This window comes from Scyliorhinus canicula, chromosome 6 (assembly GCF_902713615.1).
Source record: "Scyliorhinus canicula chromosome 6, sScyCan1.1, whole genome shotgun sequence".
Classification (NCBI taxonomy): domain Eukaryota; kingdom Metazoa; phylum Chordata; class Chondrichthyes; order Carcharhiniformes; family Scyliorhinidae; genus Scyliorhinus; species Scyliorhinus canicula.
In genome coordinates this window covers 180,893,885-180,921,369 of record NC_052151.1, presented here as the reverse complement: position 1 = coordinate 180,921,369, position 27,485 = coordinate 180,893,885, and the positions used below count along the sequence as shown (strand labels likewise).

At 43.8% G+C, this 27,485-nt stretch overlaps 1 protein-coding gene across 3 annotated transcripts in view; it reads right to left on the bottom strand.

Moving 5' to 3' along the window:
- Positions 1–27,485, bottom strand: part of arid4b (AT-rich interaction domain 4B) — a 239,950-nt gene that overhangs the window by 77,870 nt on the left and 134,595 nt on the right. For all 3 annotated transcript variants that reach the window (XM_038800563.1, XM_038800565.1, XM_038800564.1), the window contains one exon: positions 16,861–17,095. In XM_038800563.1, coding sequence (XP_038656491.1) covers positions 16,861–17,095 — 235 coding nt within the window. The remainder of the gene's footprint in view (positions 1–16,860; positions 17,096–27,485) is intronic.

The window sequence follows — 27,485 nt, the reverse complement described above, 5'->3', positions numbered from 1 at the left end:
AAACAATACTTTTCACTGTATACTAATACGTGACAATGATAAATCAAATCAAATCAAAAATGCCTTACTGAAATCCATATACATCCACTGCCCGACCTTCATCAATGTATCTCGTCACATCATCAAATAATTCAATGAGGCTTGTGAGGCATGACCTGCCCCTCACAAAGACATGCTGACTATCTTGAATCAAACTATGTTTTTCTAAATAATCATAAATCCTATCTCTCAGAATCCTTTCCAATATTTTGCTCACCACAGACGTAAGACTGACTCGTCTATAATTCCCAGGGATTTCCCTATCCCCTTTCTTGAACAGGGGAAAAACATTCGCCTCCCTCCAATCATTCGGTACTACTCCAGTGGAGAGTGAGGACACAAAGATCATCGCCCACAGCGCAGCAATCTCCTCCCTCGCTTCCCGTAGTAACCTTGGGTATATCCCGTCAGGCCCAGGGGACTTCTCTATCCTGATGCTTTTCTTTCTTTTTTAAAAATAAATTTAGAGTACCCAATTAATTTTTTCCAATTAAGGGGGCAATTTAGTGTGGCCAATCAACCTAACCTACACATTTTTGGGTTGTGGGGGCGAAACCCACGCAAACACGGGGAGAACGTACAAACTCCACACGGACAGTGACCCAGAACCTGGGACCTCGGCGCCGTGAGACTGCTGTGCTATCCACTGAGCCACCATGCTGCCCATCCTGATGCTTTTCAAAATTTCCAGCACATCCTCCTTCTTAATATCAACCTGTTCGAGTCTATTAACCTCGAACGGTGTTCTCATGAGCAACAAGGTCGCTCTCTCTAGTGAATACTGAAGCAAAATATTAATTTAGGGCCTCCCCTATCTCCTCAGACTCTAGGTACAAGTTCCCTCCACTATCCCTGATCGGCCCTACTCTCACTCTGATCATCCTCTTATTTCTCACATATTGTGTAGAATGCCTTGGGGTTTTCCCTAATCCTTCCCGCCAGGACTTTTTCATTCCTCCTTCTAGCTCTACTCAGTCCATTTTTGAGTTCCTTCCTGGCTACCTTATCACCCTCTAGAACCGTGCCAGATCCTTGCTTCCTCAACCTTACGTAAGCTTGCTTCTTCCTCTGGACTAGAAGCTCCACTTCTCTTGTCATCCAAGGCTCCTTCACCTTGCCATTCCTTCCTCATCTCAGTGGGACAAAACTATCCAGCACTCGCAGCAAGTGTTCCTTAAACAGCCCCCACATTACTGTTGTGCATTTCCCCAAGAACAGCTGTTCCCACTTCATGCTCCTCAGCTCCTGTCTAATAACAGTATAATTTCCCCAACCCCAATTAAATACAAAGAAGAACAAAGAACAGTACAGCACAGGAACAGGCCCTTCGGCCCTCCAAGCCTGTGCCGACCATGCTACCCGTCTAAACTAAAATCTTCTGCACTTCCGGGGTCCGTTTCCCTCTATTCCCATCCTATTCATGTATTTGTCAAGATGCCCCTTAAACATCACTATCATCTCTGCTGCCACCACCTCCTCCGGCAGCGAGTTCCAGTCACCCACTACCCTCTGTGTAAAAAAACTTGCTCCGTACATCTCGAAACCTTGCCCCTCGCACCTTAAACCTATGCTCCCTAGTAATTGACCCCTCTACCCTGGGAAAAAGCGTCTGACTATCCACTCTGTCTATACCCCTCATAATTTTGTAGACCTCCATCAGGTCGCTCCTCAACCTCCGTCGTTCCAGTGAGAACAAACCGAGTTTATTCAACCTCTTCTCATAGCTAATGCCCTTCATACCAGACAACATCCTGGTAAATCTCTTCTGCACCCTCTCTAAAGCCTCCACATCTTTCTGGTAGTGTGGCAACCAGAATTGAACACTATACTCCAAGTGTGGCCTAACTAAGGTTCGATACAGCTGCAACATGACTTGCCAATTTTTATACTCAATGTCCCGGCAAATGAAGGCAAGCATGCCGTATGCCTTCTTGACTACCTTCTCCACCTGTGTTGCCCCTTTCAGTGACCTGTACACCTAGATCTCTCTGACTGTCAATACTCTTGAGGGTTCTATCATTCACTGTATATTCCCTACCTGCATTAGGCCTTCCAAATACTGTCTGTTCCTATCCCTCTCCATGACTATGGTAAAGGTCAAGTTGTGGTCACTGTCACCAAAATGCTCTCCCACCGAGACATCTGATACCTGGCCTGGTTCATTGCCAAGCACCAAATCCAATATGGCCTCCCCCTCAGTCGGCCTATGTACATATTGAGTCAGGAATCCTTCCTGTTCACAACTGACAAAATCTGCTCCATCCAAACCATTTGCAGTAAGGAGGTTCCAGTCAATTATTCCAGTCAACATGAACAAACTGTCCTGGTATTTTGTTCAGCATTCACCCATTGGGGCACAATGGGCAGAGGCTGTGGTGGAAAAGAGGCTGGGTGTGAAGCTCTGCTTATTAGCGCTCATATTTTGGCAATGGAAAACAATGGCCTTGTCAACTGTTATCAATTAACAAAGTACCCAGGAGTACAGGGAGGTCCTAAGCAACAACTTGGATCTTTCAACATCGTAAAACAATCCACGGTGCTTCCCAAGAGCATTATCAGCCAAAGTTTGGTACTGAGCCACGTAAGGAACTATTAAGATAGATTTTTAAAAAAATATATTAATTCATGGGATGTAAGCATCGCTGGCTGGGCCAGCATTTATTGCCCATTCCGGAGGGCATTTAAGAATCAATTACATTGCTGTGGATCTGGAGTCACATGTAGGCCAGGCCAGATAAGGACAACAGATTTCCTTCCCTAAAGGACATTAGGTCCTTTAGATGATTTTTTGCGACAATCGACAATGGTTTCACGGTCACCGTTTGACTTTTAATTCCAGATTTTTAAAATTAAATTCAAATTTCACCACCTGCCCTGGCGGGATTCGCCAGATCATTATCCTGGGTCTCTGGATTACTAGTCCAATGACAATACCACTACGCCACTGGCTCCGCAAGTAACAGATAACCAAAAGTTTGGCTAAATTGGTGGATTTTAAACCCTGTTGTAAAGGAGAAGAGCGAGGTAGGCAGACAAAGAAGTTTAGAGGGGAATTACAGAGATTAAGAGTCTAGATGACGAAAGGCATATTCGCCAATGGTGAAGTGATGGCCAGAATTGGAGGAGCCCAGACATCTAGGGGTTACAGGTGCAGTGCACGTTGTGCCTGTTCAAAGATCCTGTATGCAAGTTCTTCCTTAGCAAGTTTCACAACAATGTGAAGGAACTATGAGAGTCAGGCTCCATTCGTGTTACAAATGCATCACACACAATACATTTTTACTCCTTTATTCCTGCCTTGATAACCTGAAAATACCGATGTTGTCCCCCAGCCCTACACTTCTAATAAGCCACGATAATTACATTATAGATTTCAACAAAAGGACTGCATTTTGTACAGCGTCTTTCACAAACACAGGCAGCCCCAACACGCTTTACTGTGGCAATCAATTTTCACACAGCAAGCTCCCACAAACACCAACATCACATTGACTAGAAGAACTATTTTGGTGGTAATGTGGAAGGGATGCCAAGATAGACCCATTGCTGAGAGAGAATAAAACAAAGATGGCAACAAACTTGGATTTATTGGCCATTTAAATATTTGATGAGATCTCAGTCAAGTCTTGTATGAATAATGAAACTTTAACTAGATACAGAACTAGATGGCGAAGATGATTCTGGAAAAGAGCGAAAGTAACAGGGTAGTTGTTATGGGAGACTTTAACTTTCCAAATATTGACTGGAAAAGATATAGTTCGAGTACATTAGATGGGTCATTCTTTGTACAATGTGTGCAGGAGGGTTTCCTGACACAATATGTTGACAGGCCAACAAGAGGCGAGGCCACATTGGATTTGGTTTTGGGTAATGAACCAGGCCAGGTGTTAGATCTGGAGGTAGGTGAGCACTTTGGAAACAGTGACCACAATTCGGTGACCTTTACGTTAGTGATGGAAAGGGATAAGTATACCCCGCAGGGCAAGAGTTATAGCTGGGGGAAGGGCAATTATGATGCCATTAGACATGACTTAGGATGTGTTGGTTGGAGAAGTAGGCTGCAAGGGTTGGGCACACTGGATATGTGGAGCTTGTTCAAGGAACAGCTATTGCATGTTCTTGATAAGTACGTACCAGTCAGGCAGGGAGGAAGGGGTCGAGCGAGGGAACTGTGGTTTACCAAAGAAGTGGAATCTCTTGTTAAGAGGAAGAAGGAGGCCTATGTGAAGATGAGGCGTGAAGTTTCAGTTGGGGTGCTTGATAGTTACAAGGAAGCGAGGAAGGATCTAAAGAGAGAGCTGAGACGAGCAAGGAGGGGACATGAGAAGTCTTTGGCAGGTAGGATCAAGGAAAACCCAAAAGCTTTCTATAGGTATGTCAGGAATAAAAGAATGACTAGGGTAAGAGTAGGGCCAGTCAAGGACAGTGGTGGGAAGTTGTGTGTGGAGGCTGAGGAGATAAGCGAGATACTAAATGAATACTTTTCGTCAGTATTCACTCAAGAAAAAGATAATATTGTGGAGGAGAATGCTGAGACCCAGGCTATTAGAATAGATGGCATTGAGGTGCGTAGGGAAGAAGTGTTGGCAATTCTGGACAAGGTGAAAATAGATAAGTCCCCGGGGCCGGATGGGATTTATCCTAGGATTCTCTGGGAAGCCAGGGAAGAGATTGCTGAGCCTTTGGCTTTGATTTTTAGGTCATCATTGGCTACAGGAATAGTGCCAGAGGACTGGAGGATAGCAAATGTGGTCCCTTTGTTCAAGAAGGGGAGTAGAGATAACCCCGGTAACTATAGGCCGGTGAGCCTAACGTCTGTGGTGGGTAAAGTCTTGGAGAGGATTATAAAAGATACGATTTATAATCATCTAGATAGGAATAATATGATTAGGGACAGTCAGCATGGTGAAGGGTAGGTCATGCCTCACAAACCTTATCGAGTTCTTTGAGAAGGTGACTGAACAGGTAGACGAGGGTAGAGCAGTTGATGTGGTGTATATGGATTTCAGTAAAGCGTTTGATAAGGTTCCCCACGGTCGGCTATTTCAGAAAATACGGAGGCTGGGGATTGAGGGTGATTTAGAGATGTGGATCAGAAATTGGCTAGTTGAAAGAAGACAGAGAGTGGTAGTTGATGGGAAATGTTCAGAATGGAGTTCAGTTACGAGTGGCGTACCACAAGGATCTGTTCTGGGGCCGTTGCTGTTTGTCATTTTTATAAATGACCTAGAGGAGGGCGCAGAAGGATGGGTGAGTAAATTTGCAGACGACACTAAAGTCGGTGGAGTTGTAGACAGTGCGGAAGGATGTTGCAGGTTACAGAGGGACATAGATAAGCTGCAGAGCTGGGCTGAGAGGTGGCAAATGGAGTTTAATGTGGAGAAGTGTGAGGTGATTCACTTTGGAAAGAATAACAGGAATGCGGAATATTTGGCTAATAGTAAAATTCTTGGTAGTGTGGATGAGCAGAGGGATCTCGGTGTCCATGTACATAGATCCCTGAAAGTTGCCACCCAGGTTGATAGGGTTGTGAAGAAGGCCTATGGTGTGTTGGCCTTTATTGGTAGAGGGATTGAGTTCCGGAGCCATGAGGTCATGTTGCAGTTGTACAAAACTCTAGTACGGCCGCATTTGGAGTATTGCGTACAGTTCTGGTCGCCTCATTATAGGAAGGACGTGGAAGCTTTGGAACGGGTGCAGAGGAGATTTACCAGGATGTTGCCTGGTATGGAGGGAAAATCTTATGAGGAAAGGCTGATGGACTTGAGGTTGTTTTCGTTAGAGAGAAGAAGGTTAAGAGGTGACTTAATAGAGGCATACAAAATGATCAGAGGGTTAGATAGGGTGGACAGCGAGAGCCTTCTCCCGCGGATGGAGGTGGCTAGCATGAGGGGACATAGCCTTAAATTGAGGGGTAATAGATATAGGACAGAGGTCAGAGGTGGGTTTTTTACGCAAAGAGTGGTGAGGCCGTGGAATGCCCTACCTGCAACAGTAGTGAACTCGCCAACATTGAGGGCATTAAAAAATTTATTGGATAAGCATATGGATGATAAGGGCATAGTGTAGGTTAGATGGCCTTGAGTTTTTTTCCATGTCGGTGCAACATCGAGGGCCGAAGGGCCTGTACTGCGCTGTATCGTTCTATGTTCTATACTAGAAACTAAAGATACAGAAGTCTGAGAACACGCACAGACTCAAAAACAGCTTCTTCCCCGCTGTTACCAGACTTCTAAATGACCCTCTTATGGACTGACCTCATTAACACTACAGCCTGTATGCTTCATCCAATGCCAGTGCTTATGTAGTTACATTGTATACCTTGTGTTGCCCTATTAGGTATTCTCTTTTATTTCCTTTTCTTTCCATGCACTTAATGATTGTTGAGGTGCTCGCAGAAAATACTTTTCACTGTACCTCGGTACATGTGACAATAAACAAATCCAACTTGGCTTTAAAACAAGAACCTGCCATGTCTCAAAACTTGCCCGATCATCTTCCCGCAATTATACTTGAAATCATATTTCCCTATCCCCTTTCTTGAACAGGGGAAAAACATTCGCCTCCCTCCAATCATTCGGTACTACTCCAGTGGAGAGTGAGGACACAAAGATCATCGCCAACAGCGCAGCAATCTCCCCCCTCGCTTCCCGTAGTAACCTTGAGTATATCCCGTCAGGCCCAGGGGACTTCTCTATCCTGATGCTTTTCTTTCTTTTTTTTAAATTATAAATTTAGAGTACCCAGTTAATTTTTTCCAATTAAGGGGGCAATTTAGTGTGGCCAATCCACCTAACCTGCACATTTTGGGTTGTGGGGGCGAAACCCACGCAAACACGGGGAGAATGTACAAACTCCACACGGACAGTGACCCAGAGCCGGGATCGAACCTGGGACCTCGGCGCCGCAGTCGCAGTGCTATCCACTGCACCACATGCCACCCGCTGTGGGAGGAAAGCTGGCAGGAGCAAGCTCACCAGGCGGAGCTGTGGCCATTACGGTGGACCCTCTGGCTGAGGTGATGATGGTGGAGTTCAGGCGGCAGTTTGCCAAGCAGTTTGACCATCATGGAAAGGAGATGACGGGAACGCTCAGTTTGTGGAAGATACACTGGCCCTGATAAAGGAGGCTCTTGGGAAGATGTCAGAGATGCATCTCCATGGAGAGCTGTTGAAGGCGGTGGAGGGGGCATTGTTGCGGCACAGCGACCAGCTCGCCTCGATGGGAGAGGAGCTGTGGAAGGTGACAGAGAGCCAAAGTAGAGGACCCGGAGAACAGGTCACAGTGGCAGAATCTTCAGGTTGTAGGACTGCCTGAGGGGCTGGAGGGCCCATGGCTGACGGAGCATTTTTCGGGAATGGTCGCCAATATTTGGGGGAGGAGGAGAGTACTTCCTCTTGGAGCTGGATAGAGCTTATTGGTCGCACAGGTCAAGGCCAAAGGCAAATGATCCTCCAAGGGCTGTGATAGTTTGTTTTCACAGCTATCAGATGAAAGAGAAGATGCGGATATGGGCCAAGCAAAATCGGGAGGGGAGGTGGGAAGGCAATGTTATTTGTAAAAACCAGGCGTCACGGTGGAGCTGGCAAGAAGGCAGGTGGCCTTTAATAGGGCGAAGGCAGTGCTTTACAGGAGAGGTGTGGTTCGGGGTGGTCTACCCGGCGAAGTTGACCATTTGTTTGAGACGGCAGAGGCATTTGTGAGGGCTGAGGGGACGTTGGTGGTGTTGGTTAGCGTGTATGTCCCGAATTAGAACGATGTAGGGTTTATAAAGAGGATGTTGGCGGACATCCTGAGCCTGGGCACACATCAGTTAATTTTAGGGGAGAGATTTGAACACAGTGTTGTATCCTAAGATGGATCGATCTAAGCGACCCCTTTGAGGGGTGGGGTAGGGGGTGTCGGCAGTGTTTATGAACGAGTTGGGGGGAGTGGATCCATGGCAGGTCTATAGAGTATTTCTTTTTTATGCCAGTACAAAACGTATATTCAGGGATTGATTTCTTTATTATGGGGAGGTCATTGCTGGGGGTGAGGAAGGCAGAATACTCGGCGTTTGTTATTTCAGATCATGCTCTGCACTTGGTGGATGCGGTCTTGGGAGGAGGGGCCTAAACAGAGGCCGGCATGGGGGTTGAATGTAGGCTGCTTGTCGATCCGAATTTTGATGCGAGGATGGCAAAAGTGATTGATGATTATGTGGCGTTCAATAAAAATGGGAGGTCTCGCCATCGGTGATATGGGAGGTGCTGAAGGGGTAGGGGGCGTTTAAGGTGCAGGTGGATAGGGAGGCAAGAGGAACAACAGCAGCAGGTAGACAAAATTTTGGAAGTGGATGGGAAGAAAGCAAAGGGTCCCACTCCAGTGGAAAGGAACTGCAGACACAGTGTGACCGTTTGTCTACAGGGTATGCCAGGTGAGGCAGGCAAAGAGTGTAGTGTATGAGTATGGAGAGAAGGCCAGTTGCTTGCGAGCGGGTCAGCTCCACTGGAAGGTGGCCTCCTGCGAGACTGTTCAGATCCAGGATGGGGTGAGGGGGCTGGTGGCTGCAGCGGAGCAGATGAATAGGGCATTGGAGGAGTTTTATAATAGGTTGTATACGTCGGAGGGGCTGGAGTATACCACAGTGGAGGAGGATAGGGCAGTGTTGGAAGAGCCAGTGGGGATTGAGGTGATTCAGACGGTGGTAGGGAAGATGCAAATGGATAAAGCACCGGGGCCTATGAGTTCCCGGTGGAATTTTATAAGAAGTTCTTGGATAGGCTGCCGTCGCTGTTGGGGTAGATGTTTGAGGACAAGGTAGCTAGGGGGGCACTTCCGGAGACGATGGGACAGGCATCCATTTTGCAGTTATTGAAAAAGGATAAGGACCCAGAGTATGGGTCATATTGGCCAATATCCATGTTAAATGTGGATGCCAAGATTCTTGCCAAAGTGTTGGCACTCAAGTTGGAGGAGTTCCTCCCACAGGTGGTTAGGTAGGATCAGTTGGGGTTTGTAAAAGGTCGGCAGTTTTCCTTGAATGTGCAGCGTTGTTAAACGTGGTGCTCTCCTTGTCAGAAGGGGGGAGCAAGAGATGGAGGTGGTCTCGACGCGGAGAAGGTATTTGATCGAGTAGATTGGAGTTATTTGTTTGCGGTATTGGAGGGGTTTGTGAGCGGGCCTAAGTTTGTGGCGTGGATCATATTGTTGTAAGGAACCGAAGGAGAGTGGCTGGAGGAAGGGTTGTGGTATTGCGGAGGGCGAATGCCTCAAACTTTTGTGTTTGGATGTTAACCAATCTTATCCTTTGGTTATGTCTGTTGGGATCGTGAAGGTTCCTTTCTTTTAATGGGGATCATAACATCTGGAAAATGATATAACTCGGACTGTGGATAGAGCTTTAAACTAAAAGGGAAGGGAGAGGGTTCAGGTGAAGGAAAATTAAGAGAAATGGCAGGGCAACAGAGCAATGTAGCAATATGGGTAAAGGAATGAAGAGCAGGATAGAAAAGGACACAGTTTAGCAGAAATAGTGCATGAGCGAATATGTCCTATGCAAATAACAGTAATAAAAACAAAATAAAAAGTTCTTTATCTGAATAAACAAGGTAGTTGAACTGTGGCATAAATAGAGATAAATAGTTAGATCTAATTGCCTTTACAGAGATATGGTTGCAAGGTGGCTTTGTTTGGGAAATTATTACAGTAGCATAAAGTCCAGCTCGATTAAATATTGAGACGGCGGGCGGAATTCTGCCCAAAAATAGCTAAGTGTCACTTTGGGCGGGAAAACAGATGAGAATCCTGCCGGCTGTCCTGGTGTGCTTCCCGTCGCAATGCACCTACACTTAGTAATTTTTTTGGAGCTTGGGGAGATTCTCACTGAATTCTCCCCACATTTTAGAATTTTATTCGGAGTGGAGACCTCAAGCCCTGTCCAAGAGCACCCCAACCTCAAAAGGTTAAGTTGAAGGTCCCCCCCCCACCCCTTCCAGGCCAACAAGAATTGTGGACCCCCCCCACAGACATGGGCAACACCCACAACCTTCAACCTCGGAGGGGCAACCTTCTCCCCATCACCAAATGTCCAGGTCACCCCGCCCCCACATCACACAGGCAGGAGGGTGACCTTCTTCCTTCCCCTCCCCATCCATCCTTGCCGGGATCAAGACATCACCCTCTACCACTCCCCCCCCCCCCCCCCCCCCCCCCCCCCCCCCCCCTCCAAATGAGTGCTACCTTGCTATGGGTTCACCTAAAGCCCCACCTCTTTCAGGACTTCACTTCAGGCACACCCTTTTGCCAGTGCCAACCTGGCAGTGTCAACCAGGGTGCCAGGGGCAGTGCCGGGGCACGATCCAACAATTTCCTCAACCATTCGAGTCCCCCGGCATGATAACCGCAACTTGTTTCAGTTTTTGGAAACCAGTAGTGATTCCCATTGGCCTCATGCTGTGCTGGCGGGGATGGTGAATTCTGGGAGCAAGGAAATTCTAGCTAAAATCTGAAAATGCATATTTAAATGAGTTAAAATAATTAAATATAAAAGAGTCTGGTTCAGAGCAACGAGGACATGAACCAGATTGCGTCCATGCTGCAGGTTAGGAGCACCACGCCGAATTCGGCTCTCCCACTATGCTCTGGGAATAGTGAGAGGTGCGCCAGATACAACGCAGGGGAGAGTTGCGCCCAGCGTTTTTAACTCAGGAAACTTCATAACTAAGGGAATTTGGTGCAGTTAGGGAGGAGGTACTGTTCTAGTCTGTTACAGAACAAGAATTGTTCCAAAAGAGGGAGCTGGAGGCCGTGAAACCGAAGCGGTGAAGCCCAAGAAGCATTAATTAGTTGAACAAGTAGGTTAATGCATTTTAGCACTTTCCCCCCTCTAAACTGGAGTAGTAGTTTAAACTGGTACTAGGGAGATTATAATATTGTGTTAAATTTGCAACTTTTTAAACTGGTTGAACTACTTATTACAGTACAACTATTGAGTTATATTTCCAAACCCAAAATCTAATTAGTTAAATAAAGTATTTGTGGTCCACGGCAACCTCCGTCTGTTGGTTGAGGAGCTTTGGGTCAGAGTTGATGAAGTTCAGACACTGTGATGCATCAGGGAGGGCGTGACTTCAGATGACGTGGTTATGGGGGATCCAGAAGGTAGCAACGGGGGAGCCCTTACACTTGTCCAAAGGTTTGTTGTTCTTGCACCTTGTGTGGACGAGAAGAGAGATTGCAGGGTGGATGAGCAAACTGACCATAGCATTGCGCGGTAGTAGGCCACTGAAGTGGGGAGTAGTTAAAAGGAATGCAGTTGTAGTATGGGACAGTATAGTTAGGCAGGTACCTTGCTTAAATTGTGAGCAAGGAAGGCTGTGTAGCCTGCTCAGTATCATGATTAAGGACATCACTTCGGATTTTTGAAGAATTCCAAGGGGAAGGATCCAGTTGTTGCCTTGGGTACCAACAACGTAGGATCACGAATGGGATTCTGCTGAAGGATTACGAGCAGCTCAGGTCTAAATTAAAACGCAGAACCCAAAAGTAATAATCGCTGGATTAAACCTGCGCCCCCAGCAAATTGGTAAATACGATCAAAGAGTTTAAAGCATAGCTCGAATATTGTCTGATTACTGACTTATGAAAGAGGCAATTCACTGGGGGAGGGAGTTGGACCATTGGGATGGTCTTCGCCTGAACTGCTGGTGCCAGTGTCAATTGTATATCTAGGGCTATAGACAGTGCTTTAAACTAAATAAGTAGACTGGGAGGCAGTGGCACATTATAAAGGATTTGTAAGGTTAAAGAAAAAGGAGATGGCAATACTGCAATACTAGTAATGATAATATAGCATGATAGGAGTGGACAGCACTAAGTGTGTATCAGTAAAAAAGGTCACAGTAGAGTAACTGTAAAAAGGCAGAATTAAAGTCTCTTCATCTGAATGCACACAACATTCGTAACAAGATAGATCTGGTGATAGTGCAAATAGAAATAAATAATAACTATCACAGAGATGTGTTTGGAAGGTGACCAAGGCTGGGAACTAAATATTCAAGGCTATACGACATATTAGAAAGATATAAAGAAAGGAAAAGTGGTTGGATATCTGTTAATAAAGGATGAGCTCAGTACAGTAATGAGAAAAGATCTTAGCTCTGAAGATCAAGGTGTAGAATCAGTTTGGGTGGAAATAAGAAATAATAAAGGAAACGCGTCACTGTTGGAAATAGTGAATAAGCTCCTCCAACAATAGATACACTGCAGAACGATAAATAACCTGGGCTTGTAAGAAAGATACTGCAATAATCATGACTATTCTAATCTTCAGAAATTGGACAAATCAAAATGGCAAAGGTTGTCGGGAGAATGAGTTCATAGAGTATATTGCCAATGTTAAGACCACAAGAAATAGAAACAGTAGGCCCTTCAGCCCCTCGAGCCTGCTCCGCCATTCAATAGGATCATGGCTGATCCAACATTCTTCACATACACTTTCCCGTCCTTTCCCCTTAACCCTCGATTCTCTTACTGGTCAAGAATCTATCTATCCTCAGGACAGGGTGCTCTCGGGGACGTAGGTCGGCGAGGGGAGGATCTCGGCAATCCACCTAGTGATGCAGGAGGGGGAGGAGGCCTCGGTGGAAGAGCTGAAAGAGAAGTGGGAGCAGGAGCTGGGAGAGGAGATCGATGAGGGGACGTGGGCGGATGCTTTGGGGAGGGTAAATTCCTCCTCCTCTTGCGCACGGCTTAGTTTAATCCAATTAAAGGTGCTGCATAGGGCGCATATGACTGGGACCAGGCTGAGCGGTTCATTGGGGGATAAGACAGGTGCGGCAAGTGTTCGGGGAGCCCAGCAAACCACAACCACATGTTCTGGTCGTGTCCTGCGTTGGAGGGCTTTTGGAGGGGTGTTGCGGGGACACTGTCAAGGGTGGTTGGCTCCAGGGTGGAGCCGGGCGTGCAGGAGGCGAAAGACGCCGGGATCCTGGCCTTTGCGTGCCTGGTAGCCCGATGCAGGATTCTTCTGCAGTAAAGGGATGCGAAGCCCCCGAGCGCAGAATCCTGGGTCAGCGACATGGCAGGGTTCATTAAACTGGAGAGGGTCAAGTTTGCCCTGAGGGGGTCGGTGTAAGGGTTCTTCCGGCGGTGGCAGCCGTTTCTAGACTTCCTGGCGGAGCATTAGAGGGTGGTCAACTTTAGCAGCAACCCGGGGGGGGGAGGCTATGTGTTTGCTGTGGGGGCTATGTATTTGCTGTGGGGGCGTGGTTTCATGGTTTTATGCTCATTTGTTTTTGTTTTGTTAATTTATTGCTTTTGTATTGGGGGGGGGGGGGGGATTACTGTTTCTCTTTGTTGTGTTGGTTAAAATCTGTTGAAAATTTGAATAAAAATTATTTAAAAAAAAAAAAGAATCTATCTATCCCAGCCTTAAATATACACAAGGACTGGGCCCCCACAGCTTTGTGGCAAGGAGTTCCAAAGACTCAACCCTCAGAAAAAAATGTCATCCTCATCTCAGTCTTAAATTGGCACCCCTTTATTCTGAGACAATGCCCTCGAGACTCTCCCATTCGGGGTAAACATCCTCTCAGCATTTACCCTGTCAAACCCCTCAAGAATCGTATATGTGGGACAGTTTCTTAGAAAAATATGTTGAGGAACCAACCCAGGGAGTAAGCTATTTTTAAATGTGATAGGGTTAATTGATGACCTCATAATAAAGGTAAGAGTGATCAGAAAATGATAAATTTCTCACAGTTTGAGGGTCTGAAACTAGTGTCTTAAACTCAAATAAAGGCAATTAAAAGGGTATGATTGGCTAAAGGGGACTGGGTAAATGGGCTAAAGGTTAGGTTACACAGTGGTGAAGCATTGGCAGACATTTAAGGAGATATGTCAGAACTTTCAGCAAAAATATATTCCATGGAGAAAGGAATACTCCACAAGAATATACCATCTGTGGCTAGCTAAGGAAATTAAGGATGGTATCAAATTGAAAGAAAAGATTAGTGGTAGGTCAGAACAATTTAGAAAGCAGAAAAGGATGACTAAAACATAAAGGAGGACGAAGAAAGTAAAATAGCAAGAAATATAAAAGCAGGCAGTAAAAGCTTCTGCAATACTGGGCAAGAATTATTGACGATCTAAATTAACGTTCAGATGATGAATCAAATTTCCTGACAATACAAAAATAAGTAGGAAAGCAAGGAGGACACAAAGGTTTGGAATTTCATGCCTCTTATCAATGTCAAAATGGAGGTGGAAGAGCTTTAAAAATTACAGGTAGTACCCGATTCTCATATTCTTGTCTCATTCCCATTTCCAGCAATTTTTGCCATTGCAGGGCAAGGGTACAGGGATGCAGCAGTCCTACATTTGCCAGCTCTACTATGGTTCAGCATTCAGACCACCCACAATGTCGATGGGAGTCAGGCTGGCGTTTACAGGATACATGGTTCATGGCTCCTCAAAGGAGTTGGGGAACAATTGGGGGAAACATAGTCTGCAGTCAGGAACCTTTTGACAGTGTAACTTTAACCGGTGTTTAGATGGTGTATGAAAACTTGTTTATTTGTAAGTATCTGGCAACTGTATCAAAAGAAATAGGCTGAATAGATGTTTCGATGTCTGTTTTGCCAGACAGCTATATGTTGAATACTTCCAACACTGACCAAATGGCTTCGCCCGTTGGGGGTTATTTACACAGTTGTAAAGGTAACTACACCTTTCTTTGAGTGACAGTTTTATGAAATTGTACTAACTTGGTTTTTCTTTGAAATTATTTTTCCCAATGCCTAGGTGCTTATTTGGACAAGATTAAGAGGTGAAGAGGATTAAGGATTTCTTCAATGGAGCGGCATGGCGGCGCAGTGGTTAGCACTACTGCCTCACAGCACAGGATCCGAGTTCGATCCATGTGGAGTTTACACATTCTCCCAGTGTCTGCGTAGGTCTCACCCCCACAAACCCAAAGATGTGCAGGGTAGGTAGATTGGCCACGCTAAATTGCCCCTTAATTGGGGAAAAGAAGAATTGGGTACTCTAAATTTATAAACAAAAAAATATATATTTCTTCAATGGGTGAGGGCTACAGGGCTTACCAATCATGAACAGAATGGGGCCTATGTCCAACTGAACGGAGGAAGGTCTTTTAACTTGCCAACCTCACCATCTGCCCCCATTGTCACCTTGGGCCTGTATTTGGAAGCAAAGGGTCTGTCCTGCTTATATTTGCCTCTCTGACATGATAAATAGGCCCGTTCAGAGACTGCAGAGTTGGGAAAATGATCGACTTTTGATGTATGATCAGGATATAGATAGGTTAATGACTGGGCAAAAATTTGAAAAATGGAAGTATAATGTGGTAAAATGTTAAGGTTGTCCACTTTGGAGAGATGAATAGAAAAGCAGATTATTATTCAAAGAGAGACTGCAGAATGTTGTGGTACAGAGGGGTATGGGTGTCCTTGTACATGAATCACAAAAAGCAAGCATGTAGACATAGCGATTAATTAGAAAGGCAAATGGAACATTGGCCTTTATTGCATGGGGCTAGATTATAGAAGTAGGAAAGTCTTCCATTAACTGTCCAGGATATTGGTGAGACCACATCTAACCTACTGTGCACAGGTTTGGTCTCCTTACTTAAGGAGCGATATACTTGCATTGGAAATCCAGAGAAGATTCACTGGGTTGATTCCTGGGATGGAGGGGTTATTTTTAAGGAACTCTGAGCAGGTTAGGCCTATACGTATTGGAGTTTAGAAGAGAGAAGTAATCTCAATGCAACACAAGATTCTGCCAGAATGGTACTGAAATGTTGTTTTCCCTTGCTGAGGAACCTAGAGCACAGGAGGTGGGGGTCAGCAGCATAATCTCAGGATCGTTTAGGACTGAGTTGAGGAGAAATTTCTACACTTAAAGGATTATGAAGCTTTGAATTTCTCTACCCCAGAGGGTCATGAATGCTCTATCGTTAAATATATTTAAAGCTGAGATAGACAGATTTTTGGTCTCTCTTGGAATAAAGGGATATGGGGAGCCAACGGGAAAGTGGAGTAAAGGCAGCTAATGAGCAACAATTGCACTGAATGCTGGGGCAGGCTCAAGTGGCCATATGATCTGCTCCTATTTAGTCATGTTCAAATTGTCAATTGTAGATTAATTGAATGATACAAAACAGAAGGAGGCCATTTGGTGCAGCACACTTTGAAAAGAGCTATCTAGTTAGTCCTGTCCCCTGTCTATCCCCCACAGCCCTGCAACTTTTCTGCTTCAAGTATTTACCCAATTCGCTTTTGAAAGTTACCAATGAATCAGCTTCCAGCATACCCTTTAAGAAAACATTCTAGATCCTAACAACTAATTGTGCAAAAAAGGATTCTTCTCAACACCCTACTTCCTTTTTTGTCAATTATCTTAAACCTGTGTCCTCTGGTTAACAACCCTCCTGCCAAGGAAACAATTTATCCTCATTTACTCTAGGAACCCTTCATGATTAGGAATCCACCTTTCAAATATCCCACAAATATTCACTGCTCTAATTAAAACAATGCCAGTGTTTCTAGTCACTTTTTTGTACTTGGGGTTCGATATAAGGAACTGCATTTAAAATTAGATCAACATCACAACTCTCCTTTTTTACTTCTTTAAGCTTGCAAAGGTTTAACAAAGTAAGGTTGATGTAACTGAATAAGAAGCATTTGACCTGCTTGAGATTGAAAGTACCAGCTGAGAATTGCTATCCTCACCTTCGATGTGAGGTATTTTAAGGATATCCCAACTACTCCAATGCCCTGTGGCAATTCCAAAGAGGGTCATCACACCCACACTTACCTTCAGGGATTTTGCTTCCTGATCCTTTAGTTCGTCATGATGGTGAAGAATGTTTTGGCTTTCATCCTCATTTTCATTCTCAACTTCAACTTTTTCTTTTTCCCCTTTATGATCAAGGTTGTCATGAACTTTTTCACATTCTTTCTTCTGTTTCTCTGTTTCAATATTTGCTTGCAGTGATGTGGGAAATTGAATGTTCGCAGACTTGCAATAATCTTCAAAACCACACAAGTATCTGGAAAACAACATTAAAGTTCTCAATTAAGGAAAGAAACCTATATCGCTAGCTCCTCACCGCCTGTCTGAAAGGAGGCTTTTATTTACCGCACATTAGAGACACAACCAACCATTTAATCCTTTAATCAATTGTACATGCTATCTAATGGCATGTTTCACTGAGAGAAAAGAAACACTTGCATTTCTAAAGCACCTTTCAGAGCTACCAACCTTTCCCAACAGAAATCAGTATTCCAGATACCAAAAATCAGTATTTTGGCAGTAAAATCTAGATTTTCATTTCAACGGAAAAATCTGAAGTATAGCTGTACACATTTATTGCACAAAAGTAAAACACAAATGGAAAATGCAAATCCAATACTTCATACATGTATATCATCATGAGTGGGCGTTTTCAAATTAAATTTCAAACATTCCATAAATGTAAGGATGAGAAATGTGAACAAAACATTTGCCTTTGTACAAGAAGTTCAAAATTGTCCTGAAAGCTTGTTTAACTTAATTGAATTCTTACAAGAAACTGCACATAGACAAAAGGAATCCAGTGCATTTCATTCTTTCAAAAAATATTTCCATGAAGTAGCACCAACAGATTAAAAAAAAACAATTTAGAGTACCCAATTCATTTTTTCCAATTAAGGGGCAATTTAGCGTGGCCAATCCACTTTCACTGCAAACTCCACACGGACGGTGACCCAGAACCGGGATCGAATCTGGGACCTTGGCATCATGAGACAGCAGTGCTAACCACTGTGCCACCGTGCTGCCAGCACCAACAGATTTTTTCACATTCGGGTTTATGATAGTAAAGGTAAAAGAGCACAAAGAAAAGATTGGCCACAAAAAGTACAAAGCAGAAGGTATGGTTAAATAGATGCATGAAGATTCAGGTTTACTTTTAAAGAATTTTTGTTCCATGCCCACAGCAAAAAGTGCAGCTTCCACAAGTAAAACAAGGAATTCTGAACTGAATCCTTCTGAAACTTAATTACGTGCAATGTATTATCAGCTGCAATGTATTATCAGTATGGAAAGATGAAAGTAGAGTTAAAATTTCAGATCAATGACCTTCCAACAATTCTGGTGTTAACTCTGCTTCTCTCTGCATTGATGCTGCCTGACCCGAGTATTATTTCCAGCACTTTCATTTCTTTAAATACATAGCAGTGTCGTACAAAGATCAGTGATAGAGCTAGTGTTTTGTCTACTTATTCTAGTCCACCTTCCCTCGATGTGCTTTTTTTTATCCCAATAAAATCCAGGCACCTCGATGTCTCAGAAACCACGCGAAGTTCAGGATCACCTGACAGTGTAAGGTGATCCTGACCATCGCGTGGTCTCGCACACGAGGCATCGAGATGCGTATTGGTTTCCTTGGCGACAGAGCCCTGTGCCGAGGTCCCGCCCCACACAATAACAGCGCAAGCTCAGTGTGCGGGAGGAAAGGAGAGGGGGCAGGGTCTCTATGTGGGGCCCTGTCGTCAAGGAAACAAAATAGCGTTTCGGTAGGCGGCTTGCAAATCAGCGGTCTCTTTTGCAATGAGAAAAAGCGTACTTCCGTATTCAAACAGATTTTCCGTATACAATATAGCAAATCCGTGCCAGTTGGCAACTCTGCTTTCACTTTTTAAAAATAAATTTAGAGTACCCGATTTATTTTTTCCAACTAAGGGGTAATTTCTCGTGACCAATCCACCTACCCTGCACATCTTTGGGTTGTGGGGGAGAAACCCACGCAGACAGGGGGAGAATGTACAAACTCCACACGGACAGTGACCCAGAGCTGGGATCGAACCTAGGATCTCGGCGCCGTGAGGCAGCAGAGCTAACCCACTGCGCCCTACCTCTGCTTTCACAACCTCAGCACAACCCAAAGTGTTTTACAGCTGTTGAAGTACTTCTGAATTATAATTAATTTTATAACGAAGGAAACACTATTTGCATACATCATAATCACACCAACCAGATAACCTGTCTTAGGGATGTTGGGAGAGAGATAAATGTTGGCCAGAAAGATGGGGTATGGAACTAATTGGACAACTCTTTCAAAATATCACTGCAACCACAATAGGTTGAATGACCTTCTATCATACTTTTTGATTCTATAATTTTCTACTACTTGGTTGCATCAGCAATTGAGAGGTCAGGTTGAGCAGGGATAATCAAGAGGCATGATTTGCATTCTTAAATGAATCTCCTGCAAAATGATGCTCGAACATGGCCATCACAGGACTGACATTTTTGTAGTGTACTCAACCTCTATTTTAGCTGTCTTGAAAAATGCAAAACAAGAAAATCAACAAGAGCAAATGGTTGAGTTGATCAAAGCCACTGCTTCACCTACCATAGGCACTTTCTATCCTCATTGTGGATGTTACCCTACCTGCTCAGTTCAAAATAATGTTATACACGCCTGGATTCCTAAAGGGTCATCAAGAAAATCATTCCCATTCAAACAAGACACATCCTGCTGCCCCAGACTAATGAAAGAAATACTTTAATTTCTGTAGTGTTTTTCATGGCGTTTGGACATGTCAAAAGTGCCTTACAGCCAATTTGCACACAGCAACGTTCTAGAAATGGAAATTAGATAATGACCAGTTAATCTGTTTTAGTGATGGCCTGATGGAGGTATTGGCCAGGATTTTGGGAAGGAACCCCCCTACTACTCTTCAAATAGTGCTGTGGGATCTTTAACATCCATTCATACATCCATTTTAGAGGGCAGATGAGACCTTGGTTTGACATCTCATTTGAATTACCTGTGATATTGCAAGGCTCCCTTAACAGTGTACTGGAATATCAACTTGGATTATCTGCTCGAGTTCAGGACTGGGTCTGGAGTCAACAACCTTCTGACACAGAGCTGGGATTGTTCCAAATGAGCCACTCGTAAACATCTCAGATCATCAATTTATTTGTGAACTTTAATCCTTTCCCAAAACACCTCAACTATACCAGAGAACATAAACTATTGGCAGGATTCTTTCGTCCCGCCGGCCGCAAGATCGCCACGGGCGAGACGTGGACAATGGAAAAGTCCATTGACCTTGGGCAGGATTTTCCGGTCTCCGGGTGGCCGCAGCTGGAGAATCCAACCCTATGAGGTTACTAGGTGGAACTCAACTGAGTGACTCTTAAGGCTTCGCTTATGGATAATTACATAGGATGCAACAATAAATGGGCCAGCACCAACACCAGGATCACTTTCAGATGATTTCTTCAATATAATAGTAATAATCTTTATTAGTGTCACAATAGGCTTACAGTAACACTGCAATGATGTTAGTGTGAAAATGTATCCTGTTTCAGATTCAGCTGTAGGAATTGCCTTTCTGGACATTTTCATTTTGATTCCATTATGCTTACTTTGTACTTCTGGCACCTGTCGCTTGTTGGGCTTGAGCTAGCTACTTGCTTGAAAGTACTTTAAGACTTCATTCCATAAACGCACGGACTACACAGAGCTATAGAACCAAAAACTGTGGTCAGTTCAATGAAGACAGCTAACGAGATGTTAAAAGATGGTAGTAGAATAAACTCAAATATTGGGATTATTTGCACTGGAACGGAGAAGGCCAATTTACATCGAATATACAGAACAGAAAAAGGCTATCCACCGAAATGATCTGTGCTGCCATTTATCCCACACACTAGTCTCCTCCCATTCCAGCTATCATTAAGGCTCAATATATCTTTCTATTTCCCTCAACTCACCTCGTTTCCGTTCAAAAGCATCAAAGCTATTTGCCTCAAACACTTCCTGTGATAATGTGTTACACTTTCTAACCATTTGCCGAATAAAAAAAAGTTCTCCTGATTTGACAACTGGAGTTCTTACCTATCTTTATTTATGGATTCTAGTTTACTAGAAGTCTTTACAATCATGAAGGGTTTTGATCATAAGGCGAAGTGGTTTGGAGACATTTTTCTATTCTGAGCTGTTAGAGCAGAGAATGTTTATCCAAATGTGAGGAGACTGCATCCTTGAAATGAAGAACAAGTAAATATTTGAAGCAGCTGAGCATACAGGATTATGGACAAAATAAGGGGCAATGGGATTAGTTTCAAATTCATCAAACAAAGAGTCAACACAGGCACATTGGGACAAGTGCCTCCCCCATCTAAATTCTGAAGCTCGAAGGTGCAAACTTTTCACTGTAGTAAACTTAGTACAAATTGAAACAGTTAATAGATCATTGGGAGATTCGTCTCTTGATGACAAAAGTACAAAAAAAAACTTGTTTGCGAATCATTGCGTATGAAAATCTATTGACAGAAGTCAATACTACATCATTGGAAAGATGGCACTAAAACCTCCACAAGTGTAACGCAGGAAAGAAATACACCAGTAAACAGATGTTTTACTGTGGGCAGGAGATCAAGTGTAACCGAGAACGGGATTACAAAAGTAAATCATTGTTTTCATATGGACAGTATCACTCGAGTCTAACACAGAAAGGGATTACACCAGCAAACAGCTCGGTGTTAACACGGACAGAGACTCGAGTGTAATACAGGAAGGGATTACACCAACAAACAGCTATGCTAATACAGGCATAGTCTGGAGTATAACACAAGAAGGGATTACACCAGAAACAGCTCTGTGTTAATACAAACATTATCACAAGTGTATCGCAGGTAAGGATTACACCAGTAAACGATGTTAATCTGGACAGAGGCTCAAATTTAACTACACCAGGAAACAGCTCTGTGTTAATACAGACACTGGGCTGCGTTCTCTGGTACCCAAGCCACGTGTTTCACGGTAGCGAGGCGATCAATGGCAGCAGGATTTTATCTTCCTGCCGCTTGTCAATGGGATTTCCCATTGTAACCACCCCACGCTGCCAGGAAACCTGCCAGCAAAGTGCGTGGCTGGTGGGAAAAGTGAATTGCACGACTGGAGAATTCCGGCCAGTATCGCAAGTGTATCACAGATAGGGATTACACCAGCAAACAACTCAATGTTAATCTGGACAGAGTCTCGAGTTAACACAGGAAGTAATTAAATAGCTCTGTTAATATGGACAGAATCTTGAGTGTATCGCAGGAAGGGATTACGCCAATAAATAGCTCTGTGTTAATACAGACACCATCTCAAGAGTAACATAGAAAGTAATCACACCAATAAACAGCTCCATTAATATGGATAGTATCTCTCGAGACGAACACAGAAAACAATTACACCAGTTAACTGCAACTGAAAATTCAATAACTGCGATTGAACAATGGGTAGATTTTAAAGCAATAGTTCGGGTCAAGTTCCCATGAGGATAAAAGGTTAAGACTAACAAATCCAGATATTCCTGGAGGGCAAAAGTGGTATGAGATTAAGGTGAAGCGCAGAAAGATTGTGTTTGACAGATGTCAGATGGTTGGTATTGTAAGAACCAGATTGAATATAGAAAGTTCAGAAGGAAAATGAAAAATGTACCAGCAAAGAGAAAGTACGAAGAGACTAGCAGCCAATGTAAAAGGGAATATAGAGGTCTTCGAGGCATATAGATATCTAAAATCGGTTTCCCTTTGTTATCGAAGATGGCTGCTTCTTGCATCTTAGAGTGCTTTGTAGCCTGGCTGTAGAGTTTGACGACAGACCTGCGTGGTTCACCACAGTGCAGGCAAGGATAAACTGCCTGATTTTGTCGGGATTGTCAGTCTTTCAGGGTTACCTTTTGCACTTGTATTTTTTGCTGTTCAAAGGCATGTTGCAAGAAGCCAAACAGTGTTCCTGTATTTTTTTTCTCGTTTCGCTAGCAATATACTATAGTGTGTGGGTGGATACTAAAGGTGTGCATTTCTGAATGTAATAGGATGTGAGTGAAGGAGTTAGTACTACGTGCATATAAGAAACACTTGTGGCATAAGCAGCTTTGTGGAGCCATGTGAGAACTGGGCAAGGATCAACACCAGGTGCAGTTATCCATTCAATTATTAAGTAGGATGCCTGCAGAAGGGACTACCTCTGACACACTACCCAAGGGCCAACTAAGGACCAAAAGGGGAATTTACGCATGGTGGCAGAGGACATGGCCGAGGTACTTTGCATCTGTCTTTACCAAGGAAGAAGATGGTACCAAAGAAGATGGTAGTAAAGAATGAGGGAGAGAGTTGAGAGTTGGGCTAAGATTTGACAAAAAGGAGATATTAGAAAGACCAGCTGTATTTAAATATGCAAAGTCATCAGGACAAGATCAGATGCATCCGACAATATTGATAGAAGTCGGGGTAGAAATTACAGTGACACTGCTGTAACCTTCTAATCCTCTTAGATACAGGTGGTGTCAAATGACTGGAGAATTGTAGATGATAAAATCTTGTTTAATGAAGAGTATAAGGATAAATCCAGAACTAATGGCCAGTCAGTTTAATTTGAATCATGGCAAAGTTTTTAGAAACAATAACCATTTTTTCTTCTTTTAAAAAAAAATAAATTTAGAGCACCCAATTATTTTGTTCCAATTAAGGGGCAATTTAGCGTGGCCAATCCACCTAGCCTGCACATCTTTGGGTTGTGGGGGTGAAACCCACTCAGACATGGGGAGAACATGCAAGCTCGACACGGACAGTGACACAGGACCGGGATTCGAACCCGGGTCAACAGCGTTGTAGGCAGCAGTGCTACCACTGTGCCGCCATAGAAACAATAGTCTGAGACCAAATTAACAAACTTCCCCTTGGATAAATGTGGGTTAATGAAGGAAAATCAACCAACATATATTTGTTAAAAGAAAATCATGTTTAATTAACTTAATTGAAGTTTTTGATGAGGTAACAAGAGTGGTTTGGTGTGAATAATGTGTTGATGTGGTGAACATGGACTTCAAAAGAGCTTAGATAAAGTGCCACATAATGGGCTAGTCAGTGAAGTCAAAGTGCATTAAATGATAGGGACAGTGGCTTCATGGATATGAAGCTGACTGAGTGACTGGAAGCAGAGAGCAATGGTGAATGGTGGACTGGAAGAAGATTGTAGTTCCCCAAGGGTTGATATTAGGACCACTGTTTTTCTTGATCTATATTATTGGTTGTACAGGAGACAGTTTCAAACTGTGCAGATGACACAAAACTTAAGACATACTGTGAACTGTGAGGAGGATCGTGAAAGACTTCAAGAGGACACATGCTGGCTGGTAAGAAGAATGAGGAAAGGCAGTGGAAAGTAAAGGAAACAATTCTAACAGCGGGAACACATATGTAAATGGTATATGTCCACAAATGGTTGAAAGTGGCAGGGCAAGTTGAGAAAGCAATAAGGCATTCAAGACTCTGGGCTTTTAAAAATCACGGAATAGAGTATAAAAGCAAAGATGCTCTGGTGAACCTTTGTAAAATACTGTTTTGATCCCAACTGGAGTATTATGCCCAATTTAATAATAATAATAATCACTTATTGTCACAAGTAGGCTTCAATTAAGTTACTTTAGGGTACCACACTTTAGGAAGGACGTGAAGGCATTCGATCGAGTGCAGAAAAGGTTGACGAGAACGTTTCCAGGAACGAAGGACTTCAATTACATGGATAGATTGAAGAATCATAGAATTTAAAGTGCAGAAGGAGGCCATTTGGCCCATCGAGTCTGCACCAGACCTTGGAAACACCACCTTACTTTAAAATTTTTTTTAGAGTACCCAATTATTTTTTCCAATTAAGGGGTAATTTAGCGTGGCCAATCCGCCTACCCTGCACATCTTTGGGTTGTGGGGGTGAAATCCACGCAGACACGGGGAGAATGTGCAAACTCCACACGGACAGTGACCCAGGGCCGGGATTCCAACTAAGACCCTCAGCGCCATAGGCAGCAATGCTAACCACTGTGCCAACGTGCTGCCCTACCACCTTACTTAAGTTCACACCTCCACCCTATCCCCGTAACCCCACCTAACCTTTTTGGACTCTAAGGGGCAATTTAGCATGTCCAATCCACCTAACCTGCACATCTTTGGACTGTGGGAGGAAACCGGAGTGAGAGAAGGTTGAGAAGATATCTGATAAATGTTCGAAATCAGGAGGGATCTGGATAAAGTAAATAGGGATAAACTGTTACAATTGGCAGAAGAGTCAAGAACCAGAAAGCAGTGATTGGCAAAAGAGCAGAAGTGAAGAAAACCCTTTTTCTTCAACGAACGGTTATTATCGGTTATCCAAGTGTGCGATGGAGGCAGTTTCAATCTGGGACTTCAGAGGGGAATTGGATAATTATATGAGATAAAAATTTGCGGGGCTACAGGGAAAGGGCTAAGCTCTTACAGAGAGGTGGCACAGACACGATGGGCCAAATAGCCTCCTGTGCTGTAACCATTCTATGATAAAACAGACAATATCTTTAGAGTAACCCAAAAAGGGTTACCAATAAACAGCTCTGTGCTATTACAGACTTCTCTCAAGAGGGTAACCCAGAAAAGGAATACACCAATAAATAGCTTGGTGTTATTACAGACAATATCTCACTGGAGCATAACCCAGAAAGGGAATACACCAGGAAATAGCTCTGTGTTGATGCAGACAGTATCTCTCGAGAGGGTAACCCAGAAAGGGATTACACCAGTAAACAGCTTTATATTAATATTGACAATATTACAAGAGTAACACAGGAAGGGGTTACACTAGCAAAGAGCTCAGTGTTAACATGGATAGATCTTAAGACTGCAACAACACAGAAAGGGATTACTCGGTGATTAATACAGACAGCAGCTTGGCTGTATGCTGTAGAGGTAAAAATATTCATATGTCATTCAAAACAGCAGTGGGGCTAACACAAATTCAAACCACTCATGTTTCTTAACAGAAGAACCATATTGAACAAACCTTCAGTGCTTATTTTCCTTGGTTTGTAGCCCTTAACATATTGCACTGTAGAATTATAACAATCTTTATTAGTATCACAAGTAGGCTTACATTAACACTGCAACAAAATTATTGTGAAAATCCTCTAGTCACCACACCACGACGCCTGTTCGGTACACTGAGGGAGAATTCAGAATGTCCAATTCACCTAAGAAGCACGTCTTTCGGGACTTGTGGAAGGAAATCGGAGCATCTGGGGGAAACCCAGGCAGACACGGGTCAGCACATTCAACCCATTATGCCTGTGCCTCCTATTTGAAAGAGCCATCCAATTAGTTCCACTCCCCTTTCCCGAAAGTTCTAGCAAAGATTTCTGTTGCGAGGGCCATCCAGCACGAGTTTGTAAAGTCAAAGTAGCTTTATTTACAAGAGTATGTACACAGGGCCAGTAGTTTACAACTGGCTCCCTTTCTGGCCGGTATCACGCTGGCCAGCTCTATTTATACAGTTGTGCTTCTAATAATTGCTCCACCCCCTCTCATTGGGGGAGCTCGTTTCCTCAAGTAACATGGGGTAACCAATTGCCCCCAGCCAATAGAATCAGGGCAGGTTATAACAATTTCCGTTTCAAGTATATATCTAATTCCATTTTTAAAGTATTCTGCTCCACCACCTTTTCTGGCAGTGCACTCCAGATCATAACTTTACCTCATCTCCTCTCTTGTTCTTTTGCCAATAGCTTAAATCTCTTCCATTGGTCACCGATCATCTTGCCAGTGGAAGCTGGTTCTCGTCATTTACACTATCAAAACCGTTTCTAGTTTGGAACATCTCTATTGCATCCCTCCCATTGCTAATGAGAAAAATCGTTCTTAAAATCTTTTCCAAAGTTCTGGCTGCTTCTAATCATCAACACCAAAAGGTGGAATTCTCTCATCCGGGGCTAATACCCATGATGGAGCAGGAATAGGGGATGTTTCCCGCTGCGGAAGCTGACTGAAACCATGCCGTATCTTACGGCCCTGATGTAATTAATTATGCATCCGGGTATATTCTGTGACAGGAAGGCTTGCTGGCACATGTCCCACCGTCACAATGTTTAAAAGGCGCCTGGACATCCTCAATGTCAAAACAAAAACTGAAAATGTCTGCAAGGTCATCCCGGCTCAGCTCCAAAATGCAATGACACCTCCCCGTGTGCCATGCCGAGGTGCATAGGAATGTACTCTGCCACCTGATGGGAGGTGGTGGCCAAGCAGGGATACCAATGCTGCAAAGGCATAGTGGCCAATGCCATTAGTGTCCAGGGGTACACAGTGTTGGAAAAAGATTAACGACCTTATGCACTCTGCAGATGGCTGGATTATCCACAAAGATGTGACAACAGCATGTCCTGCAAGCACTCCCCCCGACACATGCATCAATCATCACACGTATCTCACATTGAACAGTTTCAATGCTGCCTGCTGGGGTTTTCTTTCAATTGTTCTTCAAGCTGACCTGCATCTCGGCCCAGTCACTGATTGAACTCCCATGCATCACCTGTGCCTGTCCAACACTAGGTTCCACTCACTTTTGATTTCAGAAACATGGGAGT